Source organism: Amblyomma mixtum, chromosome 2 (assembly GCF_055824585.1).
Source record: "Amblyomma mixtum isolate Tamu chromosome 2, ASM5582458v1, whole genome shotgun sequence".
Taxonomy (NCBI): domain Eukaryota; kingdom Metazoa; phylum Arthropoda; class Arachnida; order Ixodida; family Ixodidae; genus Amblyomma; species Amblyomma mixtum.
The window spans coordinates 267,831,311-267,852,727 of NC_143013.1; the positions used below are offsets into that span (position 1 = coordinate 267,831,311).

Here is a 21,417-nt window from a genome sequence, read left to right on the forward strand (position 1 = left end):
CGTTTTTGTTGTTTCCAGAATTTATGTATTGTGTGCCCACCCTGCGAAGGTCTTGTAAAAGATCGCAGTATCAATAAATAAATAAATAAATAAATAAATAAATAAATAAATGTTGGCGGGCACGGAAACAGGTCTTGAGCGAGTCGCTGGCGGCGCAGTTATTGCCTTCGGAACTGCGGCCGTTAGTTTTCCGCTTGCACGGCGGGTTGGCGGCGGAGCATCGGAGGACGGGATCGTCGGTCAGGGGACGGCGAACGGCGAGAGCGGAAATGGTAACTAGAAGAAGAAGAATCCGGAGGCGGCTCATGTGACGCAGGCGAGGAGGATGGCGGAAGATCGTACGGCGGCTCACGCCTATAATTGTACGGACGAAGAGCGCGACTGCGGCACAAACGAGCCACGTGGCCAGCGACTCCACAGGCGTAGCAAATAGGGCGGTTGTCTTGCGTGCGCCAGGGGTTGAGAGGCTGCGGCTGAGATCGTGGGCGGGCAGCCGGACGATAAATGAGAGGTGTAGGTCGCTGGGGTTCTAACAGGTGGTGAGGTGCCCTGTAGAGAGGAGCAGCAGATGGGGGCCGCGGTTGCACCACAGCATCAGCGTACGTTAAAGGAGCCGCGATCAGTGACTGCTGAGTAGGTGGAGGAGAAGGGGGCAGTACATCGGCGACCTGCTCCTGTATGACACTCTGGAGGCTGGGAGTGAGCGGCGGCGCAGGCGTAGGTAGGCTGGTCGACAAGCACAGCTGGCGGGCGACTTCCTCACGGACAAACTGCTGAATGTGCTGGAGGAGCGACTGGTGGTCCAGAGCACCGTCCTGGGGAAGAGCCAAGCTGGAAATATTTGCCTCTTGAAAGCCGGCTCGGCGGGTGGAAAGGCGCTGTTTGCGCAGCTCATCGAAGCTTTGGCAGTAGCTTATCACATCGGAGACAGACTGGGGATTTTTCGCGACGAGCATCTGAAAGGCGTCATCATCAATGCCTTTCAGAGTATTTCGGATCTTGTCGGCCTCACTCATGGAAACGTTGACGCGCTTGCAAAGGTCGACGACATCTTCGATGTAGCTTGTAAAATTTTCGCCGCTTTGTTGTGCCCGACTGCGCAAGCGTTGCTCGGCACGAAGCTTACGCACAACGGGACGGCCAAAGACCTCTGTGAGGCTGGTTTTAAGATCCGCCCAGCTGGAGATGTCCGCCTCGTGGTTGCGGAACCACTGAATGGCGACATCGCTCAAATAAAATATAACGTTGGTGAGTTTGACGCTGTCGTCCCACTTATTATACGCACTTACGCGTTCAAAGCACTTACGCGTACCAGTCCTCCACATCCGTGTCATCCATGCCGCTGAAAAAGGCTGGGTCACGCTGCCGCGCTATGCCGGAACAGATGACAGCCGAGGGAGGCGGTGATGCAGGTTGGGTGGCGGTCTCAGGCATCGCGGAAATGGGAGGCAATGCACGGCTGCGAATCTCCAGGGTGAGGGGATCGTTGGCACCTCCACCAAGTGTAGTGCAGGACGTCTTGCAAGGCGCTGCGTCGCGAACGATTAGCGGACCCGAGGCAGCGGTCAGTCCAGAGCGCGCACGATGATGATGATGATGATGATGATGTCCTTAGGCTCAGGCCCACAAAACTTTCGTCTTTGTGTGCCCGCACCTCTGCCAAGGAGAGTGCAAGAAAGCTATGTAATACGAAACACCAAACTATGTTCACCAGATGCACTAGTAATGTTGTGTACTCTCTCCCCCTGTCATGTGGAAAAGCTTATATCGGCCAGACGGGCCAATGCATTAATGACCGGTTAAGACAGCACCGCACGTCACTGCAGCCAGATAACACAGCTTATCTACCAAAGCATTGTAACAAGTGTCAGAACTGCACTCTCTTGTTCAATAAGGTGTGAGTCATGGGCCGCGGAAAAACGCAGATAGAGTGGGAGATATTGGAAGCATTTGAGATCAAAAAGTTAGGCTCTGATTGCATCAGCGACACTTCGGTAAAATTTTCATCTAGAGAGCTTCAGAATATGAGTGGGACTCAGTTTTCACATGCAAGAAAACTTCAACCGATAAATTGATTTTTATCTTTTCCTACGTAGGCATGAGCATGTGCGCCCTGCTCTGCTCGAGACTTTCAGGAAATAAAATATTGAGTTGTGTTCCAGCACTGTCCATGTGTATTTCTTCGCCGTGTGAACGCGTCCTGTTTTGCTGGTTTTTTCTATTCCTTTGCCCGCTAACCTTACGTCACGTAAAATATCGGTAAAGTTTCCTTTATGTTCATAAAGCGTACGCAACAGTGATCCATTCTGGCCAGTTCTCGCAAGCGGGTTTCTAAAAGTAGATTTTAGACCTCACTGAGCTATTTCCACCTAAAAGCGCGCGAAACACAATACTGCATCAATAGTTATGGTGCTCGGCTGCTGGCCCGAAAGACACGGGTTTGATCCCGGCCGCTGCAGCCGCATTTCGATGGAGGCAAAATGCTAGAGACCCGTATACTGTGCGTTGTCAGTACACGTTAAAGAACCCCAGATGGTCGAAATTATCCGGAGCCCTCCACCGTTTACGTAAACCCGACAGGGCCGAGTTGAGTCGAGTTATTGGGTCGGAAACCGGTTACTAAGTTCATGTAAGCGCGCGCCGAGGGAACCTGTTTTCCGCTTGCGCCGTCGCGCCTCCGAGACAGCGGTGGCGTGACGCGATTTTGAGTCTGCCACTACCCTCTCCCTTTGCGCTGCTCGACGCTTGGTGTCACTGCAGTCGAACCGGTCTCGACTCGCTTAAATAGACTCCATGTAAACACGCAGTCGTCGAGTCGGGGTGACTTTGGTTAACCCGACCCCCGACTCGACCCGACGCTAGTCGCTTTGTGACGTCAAACCCCACAAACTAAATCAACAATACTTTCTTGGCCACAAAAGTTAAGAAGTACTGACTCCAACCAATAATTTGTTTTAAACCCAACTTTTCGGGACCAACTCGGCCCCTTTTCAGTGGTAATTGAAGTGCGAACCAGCAGCAGGGAGCGGCGAAGTTAACCTCGTGGATGGAAGCGTTCCAGGAATCCTATTCACCGTCGCCTTTGTGAGCCGGACGTGCCATGACTCAACATGGCGCCTTCAACCTCTCTCTCTCTCTAACCTCTAACCAAAACGCTAACCTCTTCGAAGGCGATTCTGTGGTCGGCGCGTTCGCAGTGCTCGGCGAGGGGGTTGCCTTTTGAATTCATTGACCGGAGGTCAATCTTGTGTTGCCTGATTCGCTGACCGAGGTTTCTTGTTTCGCCGATGTGTGAGGCCGGGCACTTGGAGCAAGAGATTTTGTAAATGACACCCGTTTTTTTTTTTTTCTTTGGGGACACGGTCTTTGTGTCGTGGTAGGAAGCGGCTGATCGTTGAAACTAGTTTGTGAGCCGCGCAGATGTGGTGGTTTCGTAGAATGCGTGCCAGTACCTCGCTGGTGCCCCTCACCTATAGAAGCACAGTGCGGGCGTGTTTTGTTCTTTCCATGTTGACTGGCCTCTCATGTCCTCCGAGCCTGACGGCGGCGGGAAACGCGTTGAATAAAGTGAGTGGCTACTGTGCTGGCGGTTAGGTTGACGGCAAAGTTGGTTGATTGGCTCGTTGTAGTCGCGTGAAGTGCACAGCCTCCTTACCCTTTTCGAGAAGGGAATATTTATTGTTTTTATTAATGGAAAAGGAAAACAGGACACATATTTGTTTCCCACAGCAGTGTGTCGTAGCCTTTAGGTAGCATTCTGAGATTTTGGAAGTGCTGCTTCATTGGCAGTGATGTGACCGGAATCAGCCAGTGGGGTCGAACTGACGGCAAAGTGCTCTGTGGGCTATTTTGCCGGCTACCGACACAGTAGTATCACCCTTGATTGAAGCTACGTGTGTAGCGATTTTTCTGCATATCTGTGAACGCGATGGCTTCTTCCTCTTTTCTCTCCGCTTCGGAGGAGCCGATGGACTTTGCTCTCAGAAGAGACGACGGATGCCTTGTGAAGTGCTTGGGGATCGGGACCGTGGCCTTCACCGCATAGCGATGAAGTGGGCACACTACGAGGGAAGCCTTCAGGGGAAGCAGCAAACCTGAAGATTTATTTTACATATTTACAACATAAACAGAGAGGCCGAAAGTCGGAAATGAAGCGATTTGACGTACGACAAATGGCGGCTTGAGTATACATGGATAGTCCCTAGGCACGGAATCCGGTAGCTGGTCTAGCGTCCAATGTGCCTTTAGCCTTTTCATAGGCTCCGCCCTCGCCACGTGACCGCGCACACAGCACAGAAACACACACAGGCAAGAAGGATTCCTGGCTCATTGCAGTCGCGGACTGCGGTTTCCCGCGGGCCTACCAGGCCCAAGGGGTCGCTGGCTGCTATGCGGTGATCCTGCGGTGGGAAACACGAGATCTGACGGTTCGCACCGGCGGACTCCTCAGGAGGTAAGGACGAATCAGCCGTGTCCACCCCCGCTTGTCGGGCCGCTCAGGGGCACGCGGGCAATGGGTTGGCGCCGCCGCCGCCGTCACCCGCTGTCTCCTCCGTCGGTCCATGAGACAGCGCAGTACGGGAGAAGCGACGCATTCAGCATCACCGGAGAAGAGGATTAGATGCCTTTGTTCACGGTGACGCCGTCGCCAGAAGCCGCCCCACGCCAGCGTTTCTTGCGTCTTCTCCGAACAACAGCGCTTTTGGTCACGGTAGCTCGATGGCGCCTGCCTGGCTCGTCTGTTACCGCTGGCTGGGCCTCCGACCACAACACTTGTGGTTAACGTGGCAATAGAATTAAAATTTAAGTAGCGGCCTGTATGAGTCGGCTTTCTATACGCACCGATCCAATGACTGAATTGCACTCCGGGAACGCTCCGCGTGCATATGTCAATGTATTTCGCCTGGTGTTAACAAAGGGAGAGCGGAGGCCGCTCCCTGCTGCTGCTGGCTTGCATTTCAATCAACCCTGAAGAAGGGACCGAGTTGGCCCGAAACGTTGAGTTTAAAATAAAAATATTGGTCGGAGTCAATATTCTGCAACTTTTGTTTCAAAAACCCAACCAGGCGGACGTCCATCAAAGATGTTCTCGTTCAAATCTCACGACTATAGGTGCGCCGTGCAATCGTGTAAACCTGAGGACCTGTGGCTCAAGCATGGAGAAGAATAGTCCGCGGGAAGACCTTCAGCTAGGATGCAGTTCTGTTAATCTCTTCTAGAAGTGAGCAAGTCAACTTTTGATCGAGGTTATCGGGCCGGCGTTCTAGCTGTCGCGCTGTCTGGAAGCCATATTGTACAGTGGACAGAACACGTATACTTGTCTAGAACAGCTACATTCTCTGGAAATACGCACGCAGCATCTGTAGCGATAACGCCTGTTTCGAGACATGATGCAGCATGCTAGGCAACACTGACAGCATTGCCTCATTGTTCTCTCATGGCTTGTCGACGTGTGGCTGTTTTCGCAGTCCGGACCACAGTGCTCGGGTCTAGGCAAGTGTTTTGTCCTCTGTATGCAACTCATGGCTTAGCCGAGACAAAGAGCGAGAACAGAGCCGCACTTTGGGGGTTTTGCAGAGAGCATGAAAGGCGCAATCATGACGGTAAGTTTTGGAAGCATCGGTGCAGTTACGTACGACCAGCATAGGCGTGCGCAGAGGGCGAGAAGGGGGCAGTCTCCCCCCCCTATTAGACATACTTGATGCTCAGAAGACATCGAGCCTATGACGACCATGGCCTATGACAACCACCGTCATGGACAACCTATGACAATCACGGCTATGGAAGACATGGCCTATGGCAACCAGCCTAACCCAAAACAAGAACACAAAAATATTAGCCGGAAATACACACAGTGCCTATTAGCACGCAGCGGTCTTCGAACCATCAATCTGCCTCAGCTAAGCTTTTGGTTTTGCTGCTCCCATTTCAGTTTTGTCCGCGTTTCATTCGGCACTGATAACACACGGTCTAAAAAATTACGGAGGACACTTACGTGCTTTGCATGCAAAAGCATTGTTTTTGTATTTCTGTTGCTTTTAATTTTATTTATTTATTTGCTTATTTCATTTTTTTCTCTTTCTTTCTATAATGACACACCTATTCGTTAGCATACAGTCGTAAGGCAACGCATAAACTGGTTTGGTGTGGTTTATTGGGGTTTAACGTCCCAAAGCGACTGAGGCTATGAGAGACGCCGTAGTGAAGGGCTCCGGAAATTTCGACCACCTGGGGTTCTTTAACGTGCACTGACATCGCACAGCACACGGGCCTCTAGAATTTCGCCTTCAAGAAATTCAGCCGCCGCAGCCGGGATCGAACCCGCGTCTTTCGGGTCAGCAGCCGAGCGCCGTAGCCACTGAGCCACCGCGGCGGGGTACGCATAAACTAGGTCCACCTGTGTTCGCCAAGAAGCAACGCCGTTTTGTGGCCCATAGGTAGCTCCCGCTTTCCGTCCCGAGATAACCATTTGTCCACCAGCAGAGTGCGACGCCAGAAATTAGAAAAGCCTGCCAAAAGCGTGTTCCAACGGTCGTACATTAATGGAGAAAGTGTCTTGACCTGTGCCCTTCAACGTTCTTTGTCCTTAGCCTTCGAGAGAGGGAAGAAAACTATTTCTGAAAGGTTTAAGACCCTAGCTCCAGAGGGTTTCTTCATATTTGGTTTTTCCTACCCCCCAGGTGGGGCCTATATTCCAGAGCTTCAGCGTGTAGAGACGTTCGGACGGCCCGAGAGGGAGTGAGAAGAAACTTTTATTGTTCACTGATGTGGGCTACAAGCCCGGGCCAGGCACGGCCCTTCTGCGCTTGATGTATTTCAGTCCATGACGCTAATCAATCAGCTTCCGCTTCAGGCATTGGTCGCCTCGAAGACAGACAAGAGAAAAACTGCAGAGACAAAGAGAATGAGATTCATTCGACGCGAAGGCGGCGCCACTTTTTGCCATGAGCTCTCTTTTAATCAGATGGCGTGCAGAGGAAAGCGTAAAACGGTAGTAAAAAAAAAAGAACAAACACTTGTCACTCAACACCCACTGCATCCGAAGATAAGCCTTATGATTGTTGTTGTTGGCAGCTGGCAGCACCGAAATTTCACCGCTGAACGTCGCTTCATCTAGACAAATCAGAGTTGCTCAAATAATCGATACTGTAACGTTTGTTTCTTCCATCACAAAACAAGATATTTTTGTTTCTGCTGAATGAGACGTTTTGGTGAGAATACGTAGCATACACGCTGTACCCACCATGCCGGTCGTGGTGACGTCATCATGCAGTCGCTGCTATCCGAGACAAGTCGACAGCCAAGTCAGTTGCAGCAGGTGTCGGCAGCAGTCGGGAGCAGGCTGAAATGTGTCTGGCCCGAAGACTGTAAAACGTCATTTTCTCGTTGTACACTTTATTCACCTTCACGTGCCACTTTGTGTTTGTAAACTCTCGGCTAAGTTCCACCACACGGTCTCCTCAGCGAAGCGCAATGGGCAAAAAAAAGTAGGTATATGGAAGCAACCCATTGCGCAGCGTCCGTCGCTGCGGGTGGACAGACAGGCCTGGTCGTTACCTAACTTTTTCTCGCCTTTGTCTCAGATCTGGACGAGGCAGGGCGCAAAAGAACGAAGCTAGTACGGCTTTGGGCTCTGACGACGAGGCCCTGTACTCGGACTTGGAGCAGCCTGATGTGAAATCGAACGAATACCTGCAAGACGCCGTGGACGCATTTCATGCCGACCGCGATAAGGTAAATTCTCTTCGTTCGGTCGGTGACGGTCCCATCTCTACGGCGACCGCTTTGAGCTGCGGACGAGCAGTGTTTTGACTACTACGCGGCCTCTCCTCCCTACCAGGTGCTTCTCGACGATTCGGACACTGAAAACACGTCTGGCCAAGTGAGTGAGGGTTGCCGCTGCCTTAATTACCTTTGCACATGTGTAATCGTGGAGCTGGGCGACGTATGTTTACTAAACCGTCCCTTTGCATGCTATTCAGGAAGAAGTGCTTTCTCTTGGCGATGACGACGATGACAGCGAGAATGACAGCGAGCTCGACGACTCAGAAGATGAGCTTGGCCCTATTAGCGAAGCCCATTCCCGGAATATCCGCAAGGATGAGATGGCTAGCGACATAGAGGATGAAGAAGATGGTAAGTTTGGTTCGTGAGCATCTACAAAAGCTAATTTGCCATTTTAATGTTTCTAGATCGTCTTTGCGCGCATTATTGGCTCACCGCTTGATTCTTTGTCAATATCCATTTGTGTGCATGCGCCCTCAACTTTTACTTGTGTCGGCGCGTGTCACGTCAGTGGTCTCAACGTCTTTTGTGCTCACATACGAGTCTTCGCTACTGGTTTTCAGGCCTGCCGGATGCGAAGGCTTGGGGAAAGAAGAAATCAACCTACTATCACACGGACTTCATCGATGAGGACTATGCAGGTGAGCTTGGCTCTTTGTAGTTATTCACACTGCTCCGTAAAACTTCACTGTTTCCTTCCATATCAGAATCGTATCCGACTGCCGCCTGCTCGTATCATTCATTCCCTCCAAGGGTCAAAAGACGAGGCTTTGTGTGCAGTTTTTGTGCAGTTGGGCAACAAATTTCATTAGAGATAATAAGCCTAAAGAGTGCAGTTCACAGCCTGTCATTCGGCCAATGCAGGCCCAATGTAGGCAGATGGACTATAGGATGAGAATACTTGATAGATTTGTGTTGCAAGGTGTGGAGTGCTGTGTTATTGTTGATACTTTATAGACATTTTCCTTGTACAATTAGATTTCTTGTGGGGCATTGTTTAGGCATCAGTGAGGATGCAGCTGAACTTGCAAGGCTAGAGGAACAAGAAGCTCGTGCACTTCAGAGACGGCTGGTGGAACAGCTGGACGAAGAAGATTTTGGACTCGACTTATTCCAGGTGCCGTTTTTCTTTATACGTTCAACACTTTTTACTTCAGTGAGATGCTGCCTACAGACGAAAACAGAATTTTGTTTTCTTTGTTTCTTTATAAAGCTTCCAAAAGAAGAGACTGCAGAGGTTTTTGAGAAGGTCTCAAAGGATCTTTCAAAGCTTTCGAAACGGGAAAAGTTGAAGGTGAGTGGATGCCAAAAAATTTTAGGCTGTTGCGTTCGAATAAGTAGTTCATGCTACGATTCTCCTTTCCTTTGCTAGTTGCTATCCAAGGACAGTGCGGAACTGCTTGAACTCATTGATGACTTCAAGGCAAAGGTTAGACTGTTTTGCGTTGTCGTCGTGTATCCAGGTTTCCAGATTTATCTTTGTTCATTAGTTTTCACCCAACATTACATTCTTTTTTTGCAACAGATGATAGAACTGAGGGACACGATTTTACCTCTGGCCAAGCTTGTTGACAGCGGAAAGATCACCTCTGTGCCAGCAAATGAATATGTTACCCTGAAGAGACAGCTCATTCTGCAGTAAGTGAAATCCGCCGCAGTGGCTCGGTGGTTATGGCACTCGGCTGCTGGCCCGAAAGACGCGGGTTCGATCCCGGCCGCGGCAGTCGAATTTCTTTGGAGGCGAAATTCTTGAGGCCCGTGTACTGTGCGATGTCAGTGCATGTTAAAGAACCCCAGGTGGTCGAAATTTCCGGAGCCCTTCACTACGGCGTCCCTCATAGCCTGAGTCGCTTTGGGACGTTAAACCTCAATAAACCAATAAACCAAATCGCGCTGTAGATTTTTTTTCATCTTCAGTTTCCCTATTGATCATCCTAAATGCTGATGTGGTGGTTGTCGCTTTACGTGGACTCTTTTTTTCATCACCAAAATTTCTGTAGTGAAACTAGGGACATCTATAATTGGCCCTAAATTAAAAGATATGTATTTTGCATGAAGCTCTCTTTTTAATTTGTGGATGATATCAGCTTGATGAATATCATTGCATTTCATGATGCATTATGCTGGTTTACTGTCCAGCTTTGCTGTCAAGATTTACACCATGATGAGAATGTGCGTTAAGAACCAATTTGTACCTTGCATCTGCAAGCCACGCATGCTGTATGGGATAGGCGTTTACACTTATGCAGAGTTAAAGGAAGACCTCTACCAGTACTCGTACTCACTCAGCTTTATTTGGAGGCTGAACCCTTGGTATGTTATGCTAGATACTGAAGCAGGCTTCCATAATGCTTGCAGGGTTTGCAACCCTTTTCACGGGAATAAACATTGCCTCTCAGTCCTGAACAATGGCTTTGCTACTGTTAAAGGTGCACTGAAGAGGAATCTGAACTTGTCTTTTTGCCGCGGGAACTCGATCTACACGTTCTGAGCTTTCTTAGAAACTGCGATTTACTGCCCTGTGTGGCCGATTTCCCCAGTTAAATTGCATTAACGGCCGGCTCCCGCCTTTTCTTTTTAATTCTGCCTCGTACGGTGGGCGGAGTCGACCAACGCGTGGAGCGCCTTTCACCCAGTCCCGTGGCGGCTTGCCGCTCTGCCATCGGCGGAGTAATACGTAGTAGTCCGTAGTAGCAAATAGTCCGCGCGTATTTTTATTTCTTCGTGCTTATTTTGCGACTATATTATATGTGAATGAAACTATTAATTCATGGAAACCTAAAAAACAAAATAAAGCGAAAGCAAAGCCGCCACGGGACTGGGTGAAAGGCGCTCCACGCGTTGGTCGACTCCGCCCACCGTACGAGGCAGAATTATAAAAAAAAGGCGGGAGCCGGACGTTAATTCGATTTAATTGGGGAAATCGGCCACACAGGGCAATAATTCACTGTTTCTAAGAATGCTAGGAACATATAGATCGAGTTCCCACGGCAAAAAGACGAGTTCAGATTCCTCTTCAGTGCACCTTTAAGGAAACAAAATAGTGTATGTCCTCTGACTGAAATTTTTTTTGAGCAGACTGTTTTTTGCACTAACGTGGCATCCTGAATTTTGCTGCTGTTAGATACTGCACAAACATTGCCTTCTACATGATACTGAAGGCCAAACGAGTGCCTGTTGGAAACCACCCTGTGATCAAAAGACTGATTTCCTTCAGAAATGTGAGTCATTTTCATAGCTGCATGGTTTTTGAAGTTTATGCAAAGCATCACCACCCTAAATGGGCATAGTATGGTTTGTGGGCAGTTCAAAGCATACACTTAAAAGGGCACTGAAGACAATTCCGTAGAGTTTTCATTCTTCGTAAAATTGGATTGACTTTTTTGGTGTCTATTGATGTTCGTTCGCATTTATTGCTGAGAAATTTGGAATTGAAAATGGAATACTTTTTTTTCCATGACTCAGTTCATCCTCGTGATGATGACATTAAGAGATTTATGTACTCAGTGATTACTGGCAGCATGGTTATGTGACCTGTCATTAGAGATTTTCTAACGGAAATGTACTTATTGTGTCATAGCATTATGCTTGTGAAAATTGCCTGTGGCGGCGATACTTACAGTTTCTTGGACTTTTTTTAGCTTATAAAAGCTTCCATTTTCAGTGAAAGTAGCTTCTTTATTATTAGAATGCAATAATCAATCAATATAGGTGAACTAGAATTAGTCCTTGGTGTTTCTAAGTGCAAGCATTCGCAAAAGGAAAAGCTGCAACGTTTTTGGCATGTCAGTGGTAACATTGCATGCGCTCATGTTGAAGTGCTTATTATTTCCAGTTTTTCCTGTTAGTTTTGATTAGGAACATTAGGAAGTTAGGAAGATTATGGCAAAGAGTGCAACGCATGACTAGTGAGACTAGCAGTACTGCTTGTTAGCAAACCAACCTATCTGACCTGTTGAACCTTCCAGCTTTTGAAACAGCTGGAGCCAGTGGATAAGCGACTGTCCTATGAAGTGAACATTTTGCTGGACAAGCTGTCCAAGGGCGAGGACATTGTGCCATTGACCGTGCCAACAACGAAGCCCCAGGAAAAGCCAAAGCTGAGGTATGCAGTTTCTGTGGTGCCTTGCAGCGGAAGTAACTATGTAAAAGTCTGCGTAACCACTGATGGTGGCGTATTGTTTTCTTATGCTTGATTTTGGTTTTATTGCTTGACTTGTTTTCATTTCTGTTCAGGATAACTCAGCAGATTAAATCTGAAGCACCAGGAAGCACAAAGGAAACTCCCGTGGAAAGTCAAACAAAGCAGGCAAGTAACTGCTCATCATTTCTGCAACCAATGCTCATATTTCTTGCACAGTTTGAAACAGCATCATGATTTGATGCAAGGCGTTTGTATGCCATGAAATGGCTAGGCTTACCAGTGCTGGTTAATGTTGTACAGTTGTGGGCTGTACTGAGCGCTATAGTTTTAAAAGAAAATGTTTTTGTTGAATCCTTGCTGTATATTCGAGTCCTTAGGACTTTTGTAACAAGTTGCAGCTTTTAAGCATGGCTGTCAAAGTACATATTTATTTATTTTATTTTTTTTCAGTAGTTGCATGCCTCCTGTCGATTTTTTTTATGTGTATCACAGTCTGCTTTACCATACTCTTCAAGGTTCAGTGTAGAGCACTGCGCAGGCCTATCTTTTGAGGCCTGACCCAGACCGAGCCCGGCTCTACAGAAGGTCGTTCTAGGCCTGGTCTGGTCCAGCCAAAAGGGAAAAGTTTTATAGTGACTCGCAATTCACTGGCTGCATGAGCAGCTTTTTGAGACACAATAGTTGAATGTGGAAGCAGGTCACCGGCAGCGGTCAAATTTTGATGGGGGCGAAATTCGAGAGCCCCGTGTACTGTGCGATGTCAGTGCACTTCAAAAGAACCCCAGGTGGTTGAAATTATCCGCAGCTCTCCACTACGGTGCCCCTCATGGCCTGAATCGCTTTGGGACGTTAAACTGCGTAAAACCAAACCAAATTCGAGAAGCCATCGCTAAATTATGCACAAGATAGTCGGATTCTGGATTTTTCTTCTAAGGTTTCCTTTTGCCCCATTCCTCCGAGCAGCGGTACTGCAAAATTCAATAAAAGTGCCCAGCAACAGCATTTAGTGGCTAAAAGCTGCACCCATACAGAAGCACACGCAGATGGGAATGGGGAACAAAAAAAGGACTGCCTCCCCGCTTCTGCGGAGCCCTCGGCTTGTCAGAGAACCACAGGGTGTAAAAAAAAGAAACCCCAGAATGGATACAGTTGTCCCGAAAACACATGCAAAACTTCACTGGGTGGGAGGTGCACATAGGGCTCACTCCCCACACTCTTGAATCCACCTCTGACACTAATGAAGGTGAGACGTTGGCTGATGTGGCAAGGATTTCAACGAGCAGGGGCTCAACCGAGTTCAGAAGAAACATGTGCTGTTCGAATCACGATCCAGGCATGACCCAGTCAGGGCTCAGGGAAAATCTGCGTAGTCCCACCCTGGCCAAGCGCACGGGCCAGTCATGGGCTTTTGGTAAGGCTTGCCCCATGCAGCGTGCTAGTTTGTGTAACATGGTAACACTGAATTGCTTAATGATACTAGGTGCTAGTGCTTCTTGGGAGGTTTCACTTGAGCACAACCCGTACACCCCCACAAAGTTAATTTCACCACTGTTTATTTCACTTGTAACCTGCTTTCTATTGTAGCTTTTTTTTTGTAAATCTGAACTATTCATATCTTTTCATATATATATATATTTTTTTTGTTTTTGTTGTTTGCAGAAGAAAGATCTCAAACGTAAGCACACACAGGAAGAGCAGACCATCCTGGACATGTATGCGGAGATGCGGAAAAAGTCTCGGTTCGAGGGCAGCTCTGCCAGGTATGTTGTGTGCGTCCTTCGCATGAGCAGGCCACAAGGAAAGTATTTTTCTCATATAGGTCCACCTAAGCTGTTTTTCTTTGGCATCTGACAACACAAGCAGACCTAATATTTTAGCCTATGGTTTTTTTTATTGTTTATATGATATCTAATGTGAGCTACTTGATTCCTGCATGCATGACTCCATATATGGAAGCTTGCTTTCTAATAGAAATCTCAAGAAGTTTGCTAAAGGACAGTGTGACAGAGAGGTGCTTGTTTTTGAGGCTGCCATTTTTATCAGACACCCGTCTGCTTCTCGGACTGCAGTGAAGGCGATTCAGAGGACGATGAAGGAGAGCTCGATGCTTTCGATGAAGATGAGGAGGAGCGGCCTGAAGAAGACCCTGAAGAAGCAACCGGAGATGACAGGCGCGGCATCACATACCAGGTAGGCACATCTCATTAAAATCTCAGGTGCTTCAGAAGAGTGGTGGAGGAAGAAAAATCGAAACCAGTAGAGTTGCACTTTGACGGAGTTGTGTATGTTGGTGTAGTTGGTGCACACTGCTAGAGTAATGTGGTACTATTTGTGCAAACGCCATAGATTGTAAAGAGTGCAGCTTGCCTATGTTGTTTCTCCTATGTACATGCGCCTGGGTCTGTATATTGCTTGTATACTGTATTTAGTCGCTTTAATAAGTGCAGTTTTCATTTCCAAAAAACTTACTACGACACCTTGGCAGATGCATCCATCAGTGGACCGTCACGCAAGGTAATACATTAGCAAAAATTTAATATTCCAACAAGAATAGTGGGTGCATTCATTGCACTAGATGTTACGTAAGACCAAGTGCAACAGTTAAGACTTGTTTAAACATCCCAGTGATTTCAGTTCAGCTGCACCTGTATATTGGAACTAATATGCTCTGCAAGGCACTGAACACTCAAAAGGGCAGTACATAACTTTGAATCATTGATTTCTGCCTTTTCGTTTGTCGATTTCCCACCACTGTTCGCAGTACTTATATCTGCCGGAAAACAGCACGCGCCCTGATAAGAAGCAAATTTAGAAATGCATTAAAGTTTGGCAGCTGTCACTGCTGGTTGTAATTTTTTCGATTTTGAATATAAACGCTCTCTAGATGTACGCTTCAAAACATTTAACTGAGGCCTAGCTGTGCAGCACTGTTGTATTAGTTGGTAGTGGAGCGGCTGAGCACATTGACAGCCTCGCGTGATCAGTGGTTTCAGAACAGTTGCAACGTCTGTCGCACAGCGTGCTGTCCATGAAGAAAAATCTGAAAAGAGAAAAAAAAAACCTTGTGTTGTGCAGATTGCCAAGAACAAGGGGCTGACTGCCAAGCGGAAGAAGGAGTACCGCAACCCGCGGGTGAGGCACAAGATGAAATACCGCAAGGCCAAGATCAGCAGAAAGGGACAGGTGAGTGATCGGCTTGTGCTTGCACTGCTGGGTGGTTCAACAGCCAGGCTGAGCTCCTTAGTCCGCCCTAACCAAGATTATTTCTTACGTATAAAATGGGCAAGCGTCTCGCAGCCAATCCGTATTGAGTGGGCCCCGCGAGACCTCCTGAGCTCGCAAAGCCGTGCAGATTCTGCGACACGCCAAGCGACACGAACCTCTTCTCTGCCTCGCCTCCTAAATCTGGATGATGCCACCCTCTTTTTAACGACAAAGGAACACCTCCGGCACCGCACACGTGCTCTAATCCCTCCGTGTGCGGTAACCCTCCCCCGCAGTCTTACACGTGCAGAGGAGGTTGCGCTTCGGAGGATCCGGGTCAGGGTTGCCCTAATCCAGCCGTAACGCAAAAGTGGCCGCAATTTGAAGGTGTATATCCCCGCCGCGGGTGTCCAGTCTGCAAGAACCGAAATCTTGAGGCCGACATTCGCCACCTGCTGTGGGTTTGCCCGGCGTTGAAGCCGACAGGAATTCGGCACCTGGCGGCCGCGGGCCTTCGGCCGAACAATAGTGCTTCACACACCGTTTGAACTCAAGGACCTCATCATCGTTAACTCCTCGATTTCATTAGATCAGCTAACCTCTTCTCATTTATTGAAGCATCGTCATCTGTCATTACATACCGTTTTATGCTCTGAGGCAGTCAACATCGCTTAAAAAAAATAAAAGGGAATTGCAACACTGGGACACCATGGACAAATAGAAGTTAGACTGTATTGCTAAGGTAATGTATTCTAATCACAAATATCGCTCTCATAAAAAAGGAAACTTTTGTAACTAGAAAAGACAAAAAAATGACGGGTGTCTCCACGAATGGCCAATTCTGCAAGTAAAATGCGTGCGTCAACACCGATCTTCGGGCGTGGATCTCGGAGGCTACACTACACCGCCATTCACTTCAAAATGGTGGCAATCCATCCTTTTCTGTAAGGACGTCACGCATTTGAGTCTACTGGTGGGAAGGTTTTTAAATTCAATTTTCTTGCTTTCTTTTGCTGCTGGAAGTACATTGACACAGCCAGAAAAGGCCTGAGAATAAAATTTTACTGAGAACAGTAATCTCGTAGAATTGTTCTTGGCGTTCATTTATCTAAGTGCATTTTTTTTTTACTACTCTGGCCATCAATGAAAACTAAATCCAGCGCATGACAGTGGACACATTGAGTACTCTTGCTAGACCAGAATTGTATGAGGATTTGAACTGTGGGCCTGTTTTACCATGCAGTTTTGGCCATTTTCTTACTGCAAGAATAATTTTTTTTTTTAGAAAGTCGTCCTACCACAGTAGCCCTTGAAGGGGGACAGCATTTTATTTTGTTTTGTTTAGTTACAGTAAATTAGCAAATTCTTTCTGCAGTTAAATTCTAGGGGGCTTTCTATTCTAGACTCATTGGTTAAATAAAAATAATAAAATGTGCAGTATTTTGTAGAATTTTTGTTTTCCTAGTTAAGTACACTCATATTCCCCGTCTAGTATCATACGTAACTTGGTAAAATTTTTGTATATGTCTGTAGCTCGAGAGCAATCTGTGAACCTAAGATTGGATTTTAGCCTGGCTATTGTGCCTGTTAGAAACAATTTTCATAAGGTACAGTGTATGCTGTAGCAACTGCAGCCATGCAAAGTAATTTCTCGTTTCATTGTTCTTGAGCGCAAGGATTAACTTAACTGTTTTTTTTTTTCTTCAATCGGGGCACAAGAAATGTGCACAGTGTGGCCGTGTTGTTTGCTATGCGTAAGTCAGCTTGCGATTTACTTGCACAGATCTAGTATGAAAACACACTTGTTGTAGCTTAGTGCGTCAAAAGACTGCTGCCAACCAATGTTCCGTCTATCGCAGGTGCGCGAAGTGAGGACAGAACTGCAGAAGTATGGTGGAGAGCTGTCTGGTATCCGTGCCGGCGTGACACGCAGCATCAAGATGAAGTGAAGCGAACCTGTGATTTGCCAGATTATGTAACTCGCAACAAACTGTTGCTAGATGGTGGTGCTGTTGGTCAGCATTTTCGTTGTTTTGGATTGAGATATAAAGAGTTTTTCCATCATAGAGTTGGTGCGTTTTTGACCCCTATTGCTCCTGGACTGCGAACTGAGTCCACTTGTGTTAATTTTAACTGCTTAGGGACGTAGATTTTTGTCTGCATTTTCACAAATTTAAGTTGCCTTGAATTAAGGGGGGGATGAGGGTCTTGAAAACTTTTTCTTTATTTGTTAACATACCTATCTTTCTGAAACTTAGCACCTGGGTGTATCATTGAATGCTGATTTCGAATATATATTGATTTCAAATATCTCAGCTGGAAGGAAATATATGGCAAAATAAAAAATCCTAATTAGGTCATTTCTTACGGGCCTTTTTAGCAATTTATCAGTTAAATAAACATTTTTAAAGAATAAGCAGACATTTGCAAAGGCCCAAAGCACATCCTAAAGCTAACAGGATGTCTACAAACTAAATTTATTGATCATAAACAACAAAGTTGGAAAGAAAAAGTGACATTGCAGAAATTAGCCCACACTTGGCCTAATTGCTCATTTATCAAGTTTAAAGAAAAACAAAGCTTTAGGATGTGCTTTGGGCCTTTGCAAATGTCTGCTTATTCTTAAAAAATCATTCTTTAACTGATAAATTACTATAAAGGCCCGTAAGAAATTACCCAATTTGAATGTTATTTTGCGATAAATTTTCTTCCAGGTGAGATATTTGAAATCTAAATGCATATTTGAAATCAGCATTCTATGATACACCTGCTTGCTAAGTTTCAACAAGTTATGTTGAAAAATAAAAAAACAAGTTTTCAAGACCCTCATCCCCCCTTAAGGTGACAGTGAGAAAGGAATGAAAAATTTCAGACACAACAGTTGCACAAAAAGCACCTTTTCTATCGTCGTGAACCCATTAGACCGCATAATATTTTGTTATCATTTTTGTTATGTTATGCCCAATTCCCACGGTACTTTGATTTATCCCTACAAAGACCCACCGTTGGGAAATAGAATATTGGATTTGCTTTGTGATGCAGCGTCTTGTTGAAACGCTGCCAAATTTTTGAATGTCCACTTGCTGCGGCAATGAGCTGCGTGTGTACCCAGCTTTGTGGCTGCAGTGTAGCCCTGGAGCATGAAAATTTTATGTTTTGGCATTGCTCATGCATGTCCATTTCTAGGCTCTTTCAACATGAGTGCCCTGTTCTCTGGGTTAGGAGAAGGCAAGATTGAATTGAATGCAAGCACCATAGCGTGCCCAGACCATGGAGGGTGAAATTCCTGACCCTTTTGTGTTTGACCATCTGTGGTTTATTTATCTACCCACAGCGCCAACAGGCACTGCAATGGGCTGGATGTACAAAAAAGATGACATAAGCAGTGTCAAGTAAAATTTCATACAGCACTAGAAAATTGAGAAAGTGTCATAATAACATAGAAAATAAAACAGACCTACTATAGTAGGATACAACTTAAAAAAACAGCAGTTGCTAACACTGGGCCGCGGTCCGGGGCGTCTTGTATTACTCCGCTGGCCAACCGAAACTGTAAACGTAATCAATTTTTTAATGTTTGACTGTATCAAACAATCCATGTATCAAAACTGTAGAGCTCATAATTTTTTTCTTGTGCTAAGCTTCTTGTTTACGTATCAAGAAACGTTTCAGCAACAGACTACTTTTTCGTCGTGGAGGGATTCTGTGCGCGGAGGCTGAATGTGGGCGGAGCTCCACTGCAGACTTAAGTTGTATCCGACTATACAAGCAGTGTTTGAAGGCAACTTGTTCCATTGACGGATAGGTTTTGGAAATGACAATCGAAGTACATCATTCTTGCAGGCGATCTCTCGTACCTTGAACCTGTGGTCTACACTGCCAGAGACAGAGTGAGGTGCAAGCAAATATTTTGCTTTTTCAATGCGTCGGCCTCAATGAAAAATAGTGCAAAAAAACTTAACGGCAAATTACATCGACCGTTTTCCAAATGTTCCCAGCGCAGTTTTTCTTTCAAGCTCTCCGCACAAACATCTCTGCTGAAAGTTCTCGATGCAAACCGAACATCTAAATTGTGGACAGTTTCCAATTTCTCTGTCTTGTACTGCTGGGGGTCCCACACTGTGCACACATTCAAGAATCAACCTAACATTGGTCTTGTACAGCAATTCTTTAGTAGGTAAAGTTCTGGCACCTCACTGCAACATTGTCTACCTGTCTCTGCCGCCTTAGCTCGGATGTAAAATAAACGTCTCTCACGCGTGGGTTCTTCTTCCTGGTAAATGTTCATGCAGGCAGTTTTATTTACCATTCACCAATTATGTCTAGGTCTTATTGGAGAACGTGCACATCACCCATGCCTTTTATTTCCCTGTGAACTACGCAATCATCAGTGATGATCAGTTTTTGAGGAAAGGAAATGGCACAGTATCTGTCTCGCCTCTGGGCGGACACCTGAACCAAGCTATAAGGGAAGGGATAGAGAATGGAGTGAATGAAGAAGTGCCATAGTGGAGGGTTCAGTCACAGCACACCAGCGCTTTTCACGCCGCCACGGTGGGACCGGGAACTCCGACTCATTATGAACGCATTCAAGATTGCATGCTTTCAGTTATATCACTTACGTATGGTAGAATAATGGTGGACCCAGCACGAATCATATGCCAGACGTGACACTGGTGACCAGAGATTGAAACTCATTAACATGATACAATAATAGAGGTATATTATATTATGAAGCCAAATTATGGTGCAACCAAAAATGGCAAATTGGGTTGACTTGTGAATGACTTAAATATACTGATGCATAACTAGTGTTATTTAATACATTTATTGCCGGCCAGCAGAACAGAGACCAAAGAAATAAAACCACAGTGGGGAATGTTTGACATACACAAAAGAATGGGGTTAGGAAAACCTCGTAAGAATTTCACCGCATGAAAAGAGCTTTGATTAATGGGAAATCAATGCAGCTAAGAACACTTGCCTGCAAGTGAAAGGACATTGTGTGAAAGCATTGTTAAAAAAAAAAGTGATTAAAGCACTGCGCACCAGAACAGGTAACTTCACACTAAATGCTCTCATTTCAACACTCCTATGATGTGGCAACCCTTGAGAAGGCTTTGATACGCTTCTGCTTAACTAGTACCTCAGGGGGAAGTTGGTTCTGATCACAAGCAGTGTGTGCACAATGCAAATTTCTGCACAGGAACAACTTTTTCAACCTTCTGCAATTATGGTTTTAAGTGGGCGTCCAGGTCAGGTTTGGAGTAATAGTTACGCGTGGTTTGTGGCTTGCATATACTGTGAAGATTTAATATTCATTCCTGCAGAGAAAGCAGCTATGGAAGTGAAAGAGGTACTGAAATATATGCTTGGAATCGAGAAGCAAATCGCGGTTGGCTCAGCGGTTATGGTGCTCGGCTGCTGACCCGAAAGACGCGGGTTCGATCCCGGCCACGGCGGTCGAATTTCTTTGGAGGAGAAATTCTAGAGGCTCGTGTAGTCTGCGATGTCAGTGCACGTTAAAGAACCCCAGGTGGTCGAAATTTCCGGAGCCCTTCACTGCGGCGTCTCTCATAACCTGAGTCGCTTTGGGACGTTAAACCCCATAAAACCAAATCATTTTCTTACATAGTCTATTTGGTAATAATATTGCAGTCCAGGAGGCTGTAATTTACTCTACACGACACACACAGTATTTTACATGACACATGGTGTTTTGGATATTATGCAGAATGCACTCAAAACAGCGAGCCTAGCAAAGGGGAGATCAGGGGGTACTCAGCACACTGCTATTTTGGGAGTAATAAACGACACTGGTAAGGCAGGAAAACATATACAGAGCTTATGCAATTTTAATACTACATTTTGTTGCAGTATCCAGTGAAGACCCATACAGTATATAGTAAACACTCAGCAGCTCATAAATGCATTTTACTCATCACATTAGTAAGTATTCACTAATGTCACTTCAGAAGACTGCCTGTAGTCCATCGAAATGAAATGCAAAAAAATGCTCTGGTACAGGTTCAGCCATTGGAAAATCAACAAGCTCTTGTCAGCGCCAGAATATGAACCCAGTACCTTAGATGCATTGATACTAAGCCAAGGCTGCAGAGGCCAGACAGAATTTTAGATAAAAATATGCATATGTATCTAGTGAGCCAGCTATACAGCATTCAATGTCTGTAGCCAAGGCTTCTGTCCAAAACTTTTAATAACATAAGGCACATGACTGCTTTACAAACAATAAAACTAGGCAGTTTTAATAATGAGGCACACAG

At 46.2% G+C, this 21,417-nt stretch overlaps 1 protein-coding gene and 1 pseudogene across 1 annotated transcript; one reads left to right on the top strand and one right to left on the bottom strand.

Moving 5' to 3' along the window:
- Nucleotides 1–182: 182 nt before the first annotated feature.
- Nucleotides 183–4,564, bottom strand: LOC149363909 (uncharacterized; annotated as a pseudogene).
- Nucleotides 4,565–7,275: 2,711 nt separating this feature from the next.
- On the top strand, nt 7,276–17,199 carry Sas10 (UTP3 small subunit processome component Sas10). Its single transcript, XM_089573886.1, has 16 exons — nt 7,276–7,487; nt 7,584–7,734; nt 7,841–7,882; nt 7,983–8,136; nt 8,349–8,426; nt 8,787–8,902; nt 8,999–9,079; nt 9,158–9,214; nt 9,311–9,423; nt 10,910–11,006; nt 11,754–11,890; nt 12,022–12,094; nt 13,589–13,689; nt 13,999–14,119; nt 15,005–15,112; nt 16,993–17,199. The coding sequence occupies exons 1-16, from the start codon at nt 7,474–7,476 to the stop codon at nt 17,080–17,082; spliced, it is 1,533 nt and encodes a 510-aa protein (XP_089430012.1). The 5' UTR covers nt 7,276–7,473; the 3' UTR covers nt 17,083–17,199.
- The last annotated feature ends 4,218 nt before the right edge of the window (nt 17,200–21,417 follow it).

Bases quoted from the DNA above. Each gene is read 5' to 3' on its own strand.
- Sas10 (XM_089573886.1), top strand. The intron at 12,095-13,588 runs GCAAGTAACTGC...TGTTGTTTGCAG, and splicing joins TGGAAAGTCAAACAAAGCAG to AAGAAAGATCTCAAACGTAA. The intron at 15,113-16,992 runs GTGAGTGATCGG...CGTCTATCGCAG, and splicing joins AGATCAGCAGAAAGGGACAG to GTGCGCGAAGTGAGGACAGA.